The sequence below is a fragment of the Ochlerotatus camptorhynchus genome, unplaced genomic scaffold (assembly GCF_037179485.1).
Source record: "Ochlerotatus camptorhynchus isolate MF236.1 unplaced genomic scaffold, CSIRO-AGI_Acam_v1.1 ptg000008l, whole genome shotgun sequence".
Lineage (NCBI taxonomy): Eukaryota > Metazoa > Arthropoda > Insecta > Diptera > Culicidae > Ochlerotatus > Ochlerotatus camptorhynchus.
In genome coordinates, this window is record NW_027040500.1 from 1,068,795 (window position 1) to 1,084,210 (window position 15,416).

Here is a 15,416-nt window from a genome sequence, read left to right on the forward strand (position 1 = left end):
AGTTCCTTTGGTTTGTTTTTGTACTGTTAGCCTAACTTTTTCGCCCCCAACATTTTCTTTTTCACTTTCCAATCTGCCCATAGAAAGTTTTTCCCTTCCTAGAAAACACGAAGTCGAAAAAAACACAGACAGTTTGCTCTTCCCTCCTTTTGCTTGTTTTGTTCGGTAGAATCCAGTTTTCTTGCTACATGTTAATGTCTATTTAACAATATGTTTGATGAAAAGTTTGCCAGCTACCCGAAAGTAAGAAGACAAAAATGAATCCGTTTGTCATCAATTTCCTGACCTTAGCATTTTTCCTGTCTTGTAAACGTCGTATTTATAGAACAATGTTGGTAGAAGCCATGTGGTGAAAAAGGGTAAAAGCTATTCATGCGATACACCCTACGCTACACTGCAAGAAGATAAAACAACCTGATACACTGAAAGCTCAAAAATAGTGGTGACAACCGTAATACACTTAATTTTATTATGGTTTCACTTTTTCCAGTATGAGACCATGCGTAAATGACGTAGCATTCTAAGGAGAGAGAGGGGTTATGCTTAATTTAAAACAACTTGTGGCAAGGAGAAGGCTTGCCTACAATTGGACGTCACATATTACTTACCTTACCGATCAGGCTAAGGCCTTGATACCCTCTGCTGTCCGAAGAAGTCGTCTCCACTCTCATTTCCTCTATTACTATGGTTACCGCGCCAGTGTTCGCGTCGCACCTCTTCACTTTGCTATTGCCGGACTGGCAACATTGCCCAGGCTACGCAGCCCAGCTGTGTCCATGTTTCAGTTGGTAGTCTTTTGTTATCATATGACTCGGGAGGGTTGTCAACTTACCATTTTGTAGCTCAGTATGTTGCACATGGTGTACGATAATTTAAAAATTTGCAGGCATGTTTACATTGCAAGTAAAACAGTAAATTCTGACTGCTGCGATTGAGAAAAAATGATTACTCAATGTCAGTTGTTAACAAAAGAGGAAAACAAATGTTGGTAGTAACCTAGGAGACTGTAATTAAATGTTTCTAAAAATTAACGAAAATATTAAAGTATTTCCAAAAACTAATAAATGTAAACGATAGAGCTTTTTGTGATGATCAATGTTTGTTCTACGGATACTTTTGATTTTAAGTCAAAGTCAAGAAAATTAAAATACCAAAAAATAATTTTACATGTTCAGCCAAAATGTCCTACGCCCAGGTAATCCTAAATTTAAAAGAAACTATTTGGATGGATAACGAAATACATAGTCAATTTTTTTCCTCTGTTCGGGACCTAACACCACTGCGACCAGTAACTTGATCTATTGAAGTATATCCCGTGTCCTTAGTTTAGTGCATGTCGTATTACTCCATCACCATTGAGAAATGATGAAGTATTCGATTTTTTTACAGTTGTCATTCTTGCATTTATCGCAAGGATCCGACTCTAATTGAAAGGTCCCGCTCTTTATACCTTTTGGAGTGTTGAAACACCCTCCAAAGGCATGCCTCTTTGTCAGTCAAAATTGGATTCCTAAGCAACAAAATTAAGGAATGACACCGATAATGACCATGCATCAGAACCTTAGTCTCTCTAATCAAACTAGGGAACAACAAATAGAAGATTAGGAATCACATAGATGAAGACTAACTAACTCATTTTTTCCTTGTTTCAAGATCATCCTCGGTGGACAAAGCCGAGTCTTGTCACTATCAACAAGGACTAAGATGTGTTCCTTGGATTACTGAAAAATCCTGTTCCTTTAATTTGAAGTAGTCAGGACTAGGAATCGGTGGTAGATCTTACATAGTCAATACTCCATAACTCGATATCTAAGGGGACTATCGTGTGATACGATACAACTGTCTACTCACTTACAATTATTGTTGATGCACCTTCATCAAATTCTGAGCCTTTTTACATATTTTAATGCAAACAATGGATCAATTCAGGGTCCAACCATTTTACCTGGTATCCAGAACATATCCGAGCGTGTCAATAGTGGTGTTACACCAAGGGTCAAGACAGCTCCCAATCATGAAAAAATACAGAGTTGCTTTTGATTCACCTCGAGTAAGCCCAAAAGCTGCTTTCAAGCAAAACAACAACAAAAATCGGAGGCTTCTGGCCTGCAACTCCAGACAAGTATGATTGCTATTCTGAACTTTCGGTATCTAAATTTTGGTTTCGGTTTGCAGCTTCCGGAATCGTTCCTAAAATGGCCTCCGGATTCATTATAAAAACGTCCGTGGGTTGAGGACTAAAATCGACACGTTTTTTTTAGCTGTTGCCGAGGCTGAATATGATTTGATCGTACTGACGGAAACGTGGCTGGATAACCGGATCTATTCATTGCAACTTTTCTATTCCGTCTTCAGAACTGACCGATCTTCCATGAACAGTCAAAAATCGCGCGGTGAGGCGTTCTGATTGCTGTTTCAACGAGACTGACGAGCTACCTAAGTACTTCGCCCACTTTCAGTCTACTGAAACAGCTCTGGATTGTTGTGGAATTTCCACAAAACATTCTCAGTATAGGCGCTGTCTACCTGCATGCACGATCATCCGTGAGCAGGAATCGTTAGGCTCGATTTCGTCCCCGCTCTGTTGGCGACTACAAAAAAGCTGGTTTGCAGTGGCGTTTCACGAACAACGCACACCACTGCTATCGCATATGCCACTGTCTTGCTTTGCTCTTTGGGACGGATTAAATTACACGGTTTACTCATGTAAGGGGATGTTCATTAACTACGTGGACATTTTTTTTGGGATTCTTGACCCCCCTCCTCCTCCGGCGTAGAAAATTTTACATTATTGATAATTTTTAAATAACCAACCCCCCCCCCTCAAAACTTACTACGTAGCTTATGAACGGCCCCCAAACACTTTTCCAAACCGAAACGTCCATATCAATAACTAATCGGCACAGAGAAGCAGGTAAAAATCCACGCCAATGCACTAGCCATGAAGGCCCCCTTTGGAAGTTTTCACTGCATCGTTAGAGCCGTTTTCTGGACAAATTCTAGAATTCACATCGTTTCATTAGCCAATCTGAGCAATTCTCGCGTGACTTTTCTAACAGACCAATCTACATTGATCGATTCTCTTCATCGGCTCTCTCTTTCGTAAATAACTTGGCTACAAAAACGTTTTCTATCGTCTTTGTCGTATTAGATGCTAGATTGCTGCTTCTTCCATCGATCTGTGTGTCGAAAATATCCGGAAGTATCTTAACACGGCCATGGCCATCTTTCAAGCAGACACGAAAGACCATCACCTTGCCCCTTTTATGAGTGTCCCCGATACTCGAACAACGCATATCACGCGATCCATCGTCGCCTTGCCAATCGCGTCAGTTTATCCGAAAATCCGTATTCTTGCATAATCTGCCATATGTGGTAGATATCTACCGTATCATCGATCGAGTTTCCACTTGCTGCAATTACGGCCTCCACACGCTTCCGGAATGCACGGCAGGTTCTAATAATGTAGTCTGGATCCATTTCTCTCCTGGTACGGGTCAATGTTTGTCTGAGGCTTGCTGTACTTGGCCTTCATGACGCGCCATATTGAGTAATCCAGCGGATTACGATCGGGGCTGGATGGCGGCCACATATCCTTCGCCCAGAACGGAACATGTTCCTGCAACCACTTCTGAGTGCGGTTCGAGGTGTGGCACGGAGCCCCATCTTGTTGAAATAAAACATTTGGCTTCGGACCGTACTGTTCTTTGATCCACGGAAGAACATACTCACTTAAAATCCCGATGTAGACCTCCGTGTTGACCTTGTCGCCTTCTGGAATGAACACCGGGTCCATTTTTTTGCCATCGGAAGCCACCAATCCAAACACCATAACGCTAGCAGGATGCTTGGCCAGATACACGTTCTTGTGCTCGTCGGCCACGTCTTTTACCGGAAGAGAACTAATATACCGGTCGGTTCTGGAATTTTATACGGGATCGACGGTAAACATGCTCTCGTCGGTGAACAGGATTACCGGTTTTTTCGCTTAAGGAAGTTCAAGATTTTCTTGCATCGTTCGACTCGTAGCTCCCGGATGCGGTTGGTAATCATGTGAGTTTTTTTTTCCGTGCCCTTGACTTCGCCCCGCAATCTTCCTTTACGATCTTCCGTGCCGTAAAGTCACTGATCCCGTGTTCCTTTGCCATTTTCCTTATTGAACGCACTGGATTCACCCGAATCTTCCTTTTGATAGCAGCGATAACACTCGGAACCCGAGCTCACCTCGGACGACCTGTGGCCACCTTCGCGGATAGTTGTCCTTTCTTTTCTCGGTCTAAAACCCTTTTGACGGTCCACCGGGACACTCCCACGGCGATTGAAATGTCTTTTTTCGACATTTGCGCGTGGGACAAATCACGAATACGCTGCCACTTCGTCATGGTGCAACTGTCAAACTAAGTAAATCATTTTCTTTTATACACAGCCTACTACGGTATGAGCTATAGGTTACGTGCATGCAAAGAAAACCAAGGCAATTGTATGCCCAGGTGCAACGGGAACCTTATTTGTACGATGGTGCAAACATTATCACGCATACGGTACGTAAATGAGGTCATGACAAAATATATAAAATTATATTAAAGCCCTAAAGCCAAATCTAAACAAAAATACGTATTATCACTGGAGTGAGCGAAATAAGGAAACGCGATAAATAATGGAAATCATGGTAGCATCCAATTCGGATTCAGATACTTTTAATTTACCGTAAAACGGAGTATTTTGCAACAGCGGAGTAACTTGCTACAAGACGAAAATTCCAAAGTGATTGCATTAGGGAACCTGCAATGTCAATTATCTTGAAAGGTTTTGCTGCTGAAATCCAACCACGGTATTAGAAACTGTGCAGAGTACGGTGGTGTCTTAAGTCCGTGGTTTTCTATTTTATAAATATTATTATTTGTACGTGTGTACAACCACTTGCATTATTTGTTCTACCTTAGTGAAGATATTTGCTATGCCTTAGATTATGGTAAAAAATTAGAAAGAAAAAATATACATCGCAAAATATTCATCTTTATTGTCAAAATTGCGTTTCAATGATGACCAATACACTTTTTAAAAGATGAGTTAATGTAATGCCAAAAAACAAGTAATGTTCAATGGTCTATACAAATCATATGGGACGTGTGACATTTATGGAAATAACGATAGTGTACTTGTTGAAAACATTTAAGTTGAGTTGACATTTACATCACAAACTCCAAACTAGCTCGCTTAACGAAATCAATATATAAAACATGAATACAACACTACTTGTTACAAGTTACCCCGTGGATGGTATAACCTTCGACAAACAAGTTTTGTATTTCTCCTACAGCAAATATTAATCACTTTTTTCCCAATTACGTGTAACTGTTCTATCTATCTTAGACCTAAAAACATGCTATGGAATACAATTGATCAATGTATTTATAAACATGCTGTTACACACCCTCAATGCTGAATATTGAATACCTGGAATACTCCGTTTGACGGTATTTGGTTCTTGGGATATTCACATAGCGCATCGTAACGATTTAGGCTATCGTAAAAATATCAAGGTCCATTTATATGCAGTGGAGTTAACGATTTTACGGGGACATACGGTATAGGGTGCCAATGAAAATGGCCATCTTGAATTTCCCTAACGAACCACATAAAAATTTTATTGCTTCGAATAAAACACCCTGTATGATTTAGAGCAGGACCTTTCTAAGCTTGCTTTTTTAAATGGCTGTATCTTTGTTCTATGAACATGTTTCAAGCTGCATTTTATTTACTTCCCATTCATTCTAGACTAAAACTCATAATGGGGAACAAAATTTCACTAGAGTTACATCATTGCTGAGATCCAGAGATCCAGAGACCACGTTGGTCAGCGCTGATTTAGAGGTTCCACAAGGTTGTAAATGAATGTGAATTTCGCATTTAGAGGGTCACAATCAGCGATTTTATGATCGGTGAGTATTCACTCTTCATGAACAGTGAATATTCCACGATCATAAAATTGTGGCTCTTTGAAAGCGAAATTGACAGGTTTCATGTGCCAAACACATACTTGAAACCTTAAAAAAATCACCCTACGGGAAAGTACATAAAATTTCGTTTTTCGGATATAAAAATGTTGATGCCAAATGACTTGAGAAAAAGTTGTTTTTAACAGAAATTTCAAGTTTCCCCTGTGGGTAATTTTCGTTTTTCAAAAATCTCTAATTTTGACGATCTTGCAACACCTAATCTTATTCGATTGAGCCCAAATGTTGCGCAGGATTTTTTTACAGGTAAAAAACATTTGGTATATGGTCGGTTCGAAAATTCGATGGTCATTTTCATTTTTTGGCACCCTAGCCTACACGTTTACGACTCACTTCTTGCATACTCCTAAGTGCTATTTCTGATTCTCAGTGTAGTTGTAACACAACGCATGAATCACAATAAACGCTGGTATCAGAAATGACACGTTTGTGTGAAATATTGGGATATTTCCAAAACATTTCACGCGGCAAACGGTGCGCCGCGCTTTTCGCTCCCAGTTTACTCGATTATGAGGAATAGCCGAGGGAATAACATGGCGGCTAAAATCCACTGAATCTTACAATATCCACATAAAATGGCTAATTAGGTGAAAAATGTCCAGCACTGCTGAAACAAACGAAAGAAATCGAAACGAGCTTCAAAGCATTCTTCATTTTTCAGACAACCTTAAGGTCGTAGTAAATAACGCTTTAGGTTTATTCGATGGTAATGTTGTAGTACCCTCTGCTTCGAGCATGCTATGTCTGCTTGCCCGCCCTGTGATTTGGCCAAACGCTTAATGTAGTTTTAATTGTTTTGTTTTTATATGTAAATAAAGCATCGTTTTCGTTTGATGTAGATCTGATTAGGCGTTGAAATATTTCTCTTATTGAAACATTGTACAGAAACAGTTTATAACAATTTTATTTACGAATTTCCCTCCAGAGCGTAGACGACAAGAAGCCTCGGATCGTACCATCCAGTGAAATCAACGGCCATGGTCATGGTGAAACGAAAATCAACATGCACGAGGAAACGTACACCTCATCGCAGGAGGACATCAAAATGCGCGTGCAGAAGGAATCGATCCTGAAGCGTATTCCGGAGGGCGCTGAAGCTACCACTGTGCTTGTTGGTTCGGTCGATTTCCTCGAGCAGCCGACCATTGCGTTTGTTCGGTTGGCAGAAGGTATCCCGATGCCTAGTATAACGGAGGTGCCGATTCCCGTGCGTTTCCTGTTCATTCTTTTGGGACCAAAGACTGCCGAACTGGATTACCATGAAGTGGGTCGGTCGATTGCCACACTCATGTCCAACGAGCATTTCCATGATATTGCTTACAGGGCAGATGATAGGAAGGACCTGCTGTCAGCTATCAATGAATTTCTGGATGATTCGATTGTGCTACCACCGGGCAAGTGGGAACGACAGGCGTTGCTACCGTTCGATGAGCTTAAAGCCAAAAGTGATATGATTCGATTGAGAAAGAAGAAGGCAATCGACGAAAAGATTAAGAACAAACAGCCGCTACTGACCAGTGAAGAGGAGAAGAAACTTCTAGCGGCAGCCGATGGAGATGGGAAGAAGCCTAAGAAGAATCCTTTGGAAAAGACCAATCGTTTGTGGGGAGGCCTAATTAATGATATTAAGCGACGATATCCGATGTACAAGAGTGATATTAAGGATGGATTGAATACGGAAACCTTAGCGGCTACTATATTCATGTATTTTGCTGCTCTGTCAACGGCCATCACCTTCGGTGGTCTAGCATCGGCTAAGACACAAAACTTGATTGGGATCTCTGAAACGCTGGTATCTGCCTCGATGGTTGGACTTGTGTTTCATGTGTTTTCTGGTCAACCTTTGGTTATCATCGGTACCACCGGTCCACTGCTGCTGTTCGATGAAGCACTCAATCAGTTCTGTATTCAGAACGACTTCGAATTCTTGACAGTGAGAGTCTACGTAGGAGTTTGGTTAGCAATCATCGCTCTGGCTGTGTCTGCCTTCGAAGGTAGTGTTTACGTACGACTATTCACTCGATTCACTCAAGAAATCTTCTCCGCTTTGATCACATTGATCTATATAGTTGAAACTGTAATGAAGCTGGTCGACTCCTATGCTCGGCATCCTCTCTTGGCTGAATACCAGTACAAAAATGTTACAATTACTCCTGCACCACTACTCGAAACCGATTCCAACTCAACAGTTGATACTTCAGTTGGCCTACTGGCAGAAAGCCTCACGGCAGTTGCAAACTTCACCGCTGCCCCGTTGTCAGATAACTTGCTCATTCCAAGCGATTCCATTGGACCCCTGAATCAACCGAACACCGCCTTATTCTGCACAATTCTGACGTTGGGAACATTCTCGCTAGCCTACTATCTTAAATTGTTCAGAAATTCACACTTCTTGGGACGCAACGCTCGACGTGCCCTTGGTGATTTCGGTGTGCCAATCTCTATTGCCATCTTCGTTTTAGTCGATTATATGATTCCACAAGTTTACACCGAGAAGCTGAGTGTTCCGGAGGGCCTTTCGCCAAGTGATGAAACTCGCCGCGGTTGGATCATTCCTCTAGGAGGAGTTCCCGGTTGGATGCCCTTCGTAGCTGGCATTCCAGCGTTGTTGGTGTACATCCTTATCTTCATGGAAACCCACATTTCCGAATTGATTGTGGACAAACCGGAGCGTGGTTTGAAGAAGGGATCTGGCCTGCACATGGATATCGTGCTACTCTGCTTCCTGAATACAGTTTGTGGATTCTTTGGAATGCCATGGCACTGTGCCGCTACTGTTCGATCGGTTACACACGTGTCCGCAGTGACAATCATGTCCAGGTTTGTATGCTACAGCTGTGTGTGCTGCGGTTTATTTAAGACAACTAATCGTTAACTTCCCTCCTTAGAACGCACGCTCCAGGTGAATCTCCTCACATTACGGACGTGAAGGAGCAGCGTATCTCCGGATTTTTCGTTTCCCTCATGGTGGGTCTTTCGGTTACGATGGCACCAATTCTGCGACTTATTCCCATGTCCGTGCTGTTCGGTGTGTTCCTGTACATGGGTATCGCATCCATGAGTGGCGTTCAATTCTTCGAAAGGTAGGATTCACCAGCCCACTACTCCAATATGATTAGTAATGATTGCATGCTTTATTGTTTTCATAGGTTGCGACTGTTCTTCATGCCTGTGAAGCATCATCCACAGGTGCCGTTTGTGCGTCGGGTACCTTCCTGGAAGATGCACATCTTTACCGTGGTGCAGGTTCTTGCCTTGGCCATGCTGTGGGCTGTTAAATCGTCGTCCATCTCGCTGGCGTTCCCATTCTTCCTCATCATGATGGTACCAATCCGGAAGCAGATGGAGAGACTATATAGTCCTCTGGAACTCAGAGCGGTAAGTTACCAAGGCCACTGTGTAATAAACTGCATTCTTTGTCTATTGAGGCAGACTAATTTAATCATGTTTGACTATATTGTGCGAAATGTTGTTGTTGAGTCAAAATCTAAAATATACTTATGCCCTAACACGTCACTTTTTTTTTAGGTACCACCCCTTTATGCATTTCGATATTATTAATATTTTTACTCATATACTACCAACCTAAGCATGTGGCATTATTATTGGAAGGATCTTTCGTAGAAAATAACGCATTTTTTCTAGAACATTTGAAAATGCTCTCAGTTTTTTTTTTCAAATCTCATTTTGGTGATATTTCTAATACTTAGCCGCAGAGTTGGTAACGGTCAGTTTGGTCAGTGACGTTTGACGAAAACCAAAAATAAATTGTCGTGGTACATCCTTTGTCATTGACGAAGAGAAACCGACAGTAATCCCTGTGAACAAATCCTATCGCATCTTTTACCTTCACTTCTCTTTTTTGTATCATGCATGGACAAAAAAAAATCAAATACCGTCGAACGTGCATGTGAGCAGACTAGTAACCACACTATTGTCCTTTTCGTTTTTGCGGTGTAGCACTGGTGTAGTGTAAGCAGGAGTAAGCGTGAGTCTTTGACAGCTCTACATCATTTGTTTGTAAACAAAGGTGCATCCTATATCTACACCCTAAAATATTTCGGTGTACGGCAGTGTAGCACCGGTGTAGCTACACCGCAAAAACGAAAACGACATATGAGTGCTTCTTGTTTTCCTTTAGCCTATCTACTCTCCAAAGCGTTGAAGAAGTGCAGAAGACCAGTGGTAAAGACACAAGTCTGTTAATCTCAACGTTGATGGTTCAAATCCGTATTATACCCATTTTAAGTTTTTTAAGTTGCTTCCAACGATCATCATGTTTTGTCAAACAATACGGAACGGCTGACTAAAACGTGCAGTTTTTAATCCTCTCCGAGTAACCGACAGATCTAAGAGAGAGAGAACGTACTGAGCTAGTTTTTTTCACGACGTAAATAAAAGAGGACTGTCTTCATACGGAATTTGTCATGCGCTGCTTGGAATGCGACGAAGATAGTAATACAATATTTTTCATCACTGACTTTGCTCTCTCTACGTTGATGCAAGACAGCCCTGCTTAGCCGATGTCTTCAGTATACGGAGCAACTCCGTGCAGCAAGCTCTCTGGTCTCATACACGCTTGTAATGCGGTACAGCCGGTACAGCCTCATAAAGAGAGCGGTACGCAACAAAGGAGACGTTTTAGGTCAAAAGCTGACAAAATTATAGAAGGAATAATTTGATCAAGTTTCTCCAGCGAGAACTGGAGTTGTTGAATGTTGAGACATTTTTGAATTTTTCTCACAGTGTGCAATGCATGAAATTGTGTATTGTATGGCACGCACAATCATACCAAGGTTGCAAATACTTATTTCAGATAAACTTTTTTTTCAGATTTATGCAATCATTAGATGTTTTGGCTACATTTTTTATTTGCAACATACAAGAAAAGGTTGAAAAGGATTTATTTAACACATAAAACGTGTTAATTTTGCTTCCTGAGACTCACAATCAGTGATTTCACTAATTTTCACTCACTTAGCGATCATAAAATCGCTGATTGTGAATCTCTAAAAATTGAATTGAGAGGTTTTGTGTATCAAATACATATTTCACAACCTCTTCTTGTAACTTAGAGGTTGTTCATAAACTACGTAGACTGTTTTTGAGAGGTTTCAGATCCTCCCTCGCTGTACGTAGACAATCTTCCACACAATTTGACGTAGACTACGTCTTACAGGAAGGAACAGGGGGTAAATCGAAAATCTGAAATTGTTACCGTCATGAAAAGGTGTTAGGTTTTGAACGCTTATAACTTTGTCATTTATAGATGAAATTAAATGCAAATACACCAATTGATTGGAAATAACTCGAATCTGCTAAAATAAATACTTTTCCAATTTTTAATTCAAAAGTTTTTAAAAATGAACAAATAAAAGTGATAATTTTATCACTGTTTTTATCAAATAAACGTTTTCCCTAACCCAGTTGTCATAATCGAGTACCATTTGGTTCCAAAATGACATCTGGCATCGATTTCCGTCCTCTACACGTCGTACCCTTTCCGGCAATAACCATATTGTAGCGTATTTCACAGTGTTTCTTGAACCGATGGCCACCATCTTGGATTCCAAAATGACGTCTGGCATCGATTTCCGTCCTCTACACGTCATCCCTTTTCCGAAAAAAAAAATCCATATTGTAGGGTATTTGACAGTTTTTCTTGAACCGATGGCCACCATCTTGGATTCCAAAATGACGTCTGGCATCGATTTCCGTCCTCTACACGTCGTCCCCTTTCCGGCAATACCCATATTGTAGCGTATTTCACAGTGTTTCTTGAACCGATGGCCACCATCTTGGATTCCAACATTACGTGTGGCATCGATTTCCAGCCTCTACACGTCATCCTCTTTCCGAAAATAGCCATATTGTAGGGTATTTGACAGTTTTTCTTGAACCGATGTCCGCCATATTGGATTCCAAAATGACGTCTGACATCGATTTCCGGCCACTACACGTCGTCCCCTTTCCGAAAATATCCATATTGTAGGGTATTTGACAGTTTTTCTTGAACCGATGGCCGCCATCTTGGATTCCAAAATAACATCTGGCATCGATTTCTGGACTCTACACGTCGTACCCTTTCGGGAAATACCCATATTGTAGCGTATTTGACAGTTTTTCTTGAACCGATGGCCGCCATCTTGGATACAAAAATGACATCTGGCATAGATTTTCAGCCTCTACACGTCGTTCCCTTTCCGAAAATACCCATATTGTAGGGTATTTGACAGTTTTTCATGAATCGATGACCGCCATCTTGGATTTTAAAATTGTGTCCGAAATTGATTTACAGCCTCTCTACACGTCATACCTATTCCGTTTCGTGTCCTCGCATTACACAGCAACATCTTATATGGACAAGCTTTCCAGAAATAACATATTAGGGATGTTGATGTGCACAAGACTGACGCAAATTTTGAAATTTTTGCTCCACAATTCCAAATCGGATCCTGACTAACCTCTCAAAATTTGAACCCATTTGGTGAGAAAATGAGATGGCACAAACCATTTGAAGTTTGTATGGGAATTACTATGGTAAAACCAAGATTTTTGTTCATGTCAATTTAATAATTCACCATATTAGTCTGCTTCAAAATTTTCAATTGCACTTGTAGCAAATTTTTCCAGCTATATCTTTGCTCAAGACCACATTTTGAATAAATGCAAGGATCGAAAGTTATCAATGGTTCAATGCGCTGATGTCTTATGATCATGCTCAATCAACTGCTCAGCAGGCAACATTGGTGTTTCTGGGGCGTTGAATAGGACACAAAAATCATGTCTACTATGTCACACTGCAAAATACAGTGTTGCCTACAGAGCAGCTGCTTGATCATGTCCTAAGTTTACCAACCTCTTAAATAATTAATAACTTTTTCCTGTCTCGTTTTACATAGAAACAATCTTCAGCAAAGTTGTAGCTGAGAAAATTTTCTATAAGAATAGCTATCGAGTTCTTTTGCAGCTCAGTATGGAAAAAGACAAGCAAGCAATGAACAAAAAGTTGAGATTTCCCATAGTAATTTACATGTAAACTTCAAATGGCTTGTGCGAAGTCTGTTTCTAACCAAATGAGTTGTAATTTTGGAAGGGTAATCAGGACCCGATTTGAAACCATTTAAACACTGTGGAGCGAAAAAGTCAAATTTTGCATCAGTCTAATGTGCACACTAGCGCCGCGTAGTGAGAGAGTTCTTAAATAATATGACCACCATCCGAAAGAACTTGGTCACCTGAACAACTTTGCTCAAGACAGCAACGTTCTATATAACCTGGCCATATAAGTTTATATAGGAAGTTTACATGCACACTAGCGCTGCGTTGTGAGAAAGTTCTGAACTTATATGAACACCATACAAAACGACATGATTACCAAGCTACTGAAGTCAATAGCCTTCTATATGGCCAGGATTATGAGATACAGCTTATATAGCAAGCTCATATGCACACTGGCGCTGCGAAGTGAGAGAGTTCTGAACTAATATGGCCACCATCCGAAAGGACTTGGTCACTTGAACAACATTGCTGAAGACAGTAATTTTCTATATGGCCAGGATCACGAAATATTCTATGTTGGACCTATGATCCATATATTATAGCACCCGTCATAAGTAACAAAAAAGTGAAGCGCCTCTAGCGGCGTAGCTCCCAATTAAACTTGAATCCAACCACACAGGCTTGTTGTTCTATCCCAGTACAACAACTTCGTCGAAAACAGTATATCTCTATATATAGAAACAAACTGCCACAGCCCCTAATAGTGAAAATCCCATAAGCTGTGGATATCCTTATTCGCGGATAGCCCGGCAATAAGGATCCGGCAATAAGGGATACCGCCAATAAGGATTCCTGAATGTATTTTGCTTTCAGAAACGCAGGGTTGCTAGTGCGCACGAGAATCTATTATGATATTTCCAGTAATTTTAATTTTCTTCGCGTTTCTCTATTATCGAGCTCTAGGAAACACTGATTATAAATGGTTTTTTTTTTTCAGTTGGACGGCAGTCAACCGAACGAAGGAGCAGAGGACGAACCTGACTTCTATGAACAAGCGCCAATTCCTGCTTAGAAATCTACAGGACATAGCATTAGGAGGAAAGTGCAACAAAAAAGCAAAATACCCCTTTAAATAAACCCTAGCTGTATTGTGTATTGATTTTGTTCTGTTTGTTATATTTGACCATGTGCAAAAAAACACATTCGACACATTGTTTCACTTATTTACATCTTGTATGGTAGAATTAGTGAAAACTTATAGAGGAATATCGATTCGTCCATGCATATTATACATTGTTTACATAACAGCTCGATCGGACGAAACTTCTATGAAGTACAATAATGTTTTGTTAATTGTTTACCAGTTACACATCATACACACAAATTATGTGAACGAGCGTTCAGAGTCTATACATATATTTTTCTATGAATACTTTTTATTAGGGACACGACTAGGATAACACCATTGGCTAGAAACAGTAAATTTGAAAATTAAATGAATAACTCCTATTTTGTCCTAAATTTTCCCTTTTAATGAAATTCACACAAAAAAAAAAGAAATCAAAGTTAGGCTACATGAAACAGAAAATTTGAAATAATACATACACCTACAATTATAAAGAGTAAAGATTCATTCATCATAGATTATATCCCTTTAATTCAGGAAAAAAAAACATAAAAAGATAAAATATAGAAGTATCGAAACGTGAATATTGCAACATTGTAGAAGACATACTTAGTAAAAAATCTGAAAGAATGTGCAACAATCTGTGATCAGTATTACTTACAAGTGTAGAAACAAAAAAATACACTTAAAACCAACGCCCCTGTACAACAAAAAGAAACCTTTATGATTTCGGAACTAAAAACACAACACCCACACAAAGCATGTAACGAAATGGTGCAAATGACAAGGAAAAAGAGATGCTTACTTGAGAAAAGAAATCAGGAACTGTAGCAGGAAAGTGAACTCATTACAAGGAACGAAACAGAGAATAGAGAAAAGTATTTTTGATATTTATGGGAAATCTGCTCTTAGAGCAGCCTAAGGAAGAAATCAAATACAAGCACATAAGCACTTTAAAAGGAATACAAGTTACTTAAAAAAAACCATAACCAGTTGTTATGATTGATTGAATGTGAGAACAAACAAAAAAATACAATCTAAACACATACAAACAGACGTAGCTCTCGAACATCTTCTACTTGTAAACATCGTCATGGAATTCAAAAGCAGCACCTCGCGAGTTAACTTCGGAACACAAGCGCAAACAACGTTGTCTGCAAGAAAAAGTAAAATGTATAGGATCGTCAAAGTAAACTTTGGATCTAGGAATTATTTAAATTAAACTGATGCTTGTTCGATGACCAGTTACGATGATTTACATCTGTTTGTAT

The 15,416-nt window shown here is 40.1% G+C and overlaps 1 protein-coding gene across 6 annotated transcripts in view; it reads left to right on the forward strand.

The window, feature by feature from the left end:
- Nucleotides 1-15,093, forward strand: part of Ae2 (Anion exchanger 2) — a 204,962-nt gene extending 189,869 nt beyond the window's left edge. For all 6 annotated transcript variants that reach the window (XM_065218251.1, XM_065218281.1, XM_065218291.1 and 3 more), the window contains 4 exons: nucleotides 6,943-8,837; nucleotides 8,906-9,100; nucleotides 9,167-9,395; nucleotides 14,017-15,093. In XM_065218251.1, the coding sequence (XP_065074323.1) occupies nucleotides 6,943-8,837; nucleotides 8,906-9,100; nucleotides 9,167-9,395; nucleotides 14,017-14,091 (2,394 nt within the window). In that variant the 3' untranslated portion in view covers nucleotides 14,092-15,093. The remainder of the gene's footprint in view (nucleotides 1-6,942; nucleotides 8,838-8,905; nucleotides 9,101-9,166; nucleotides 9,396-14,016) is intronic.
- Nucleotides 15,094-15,416: the final 323 nt, after the last annotated feature.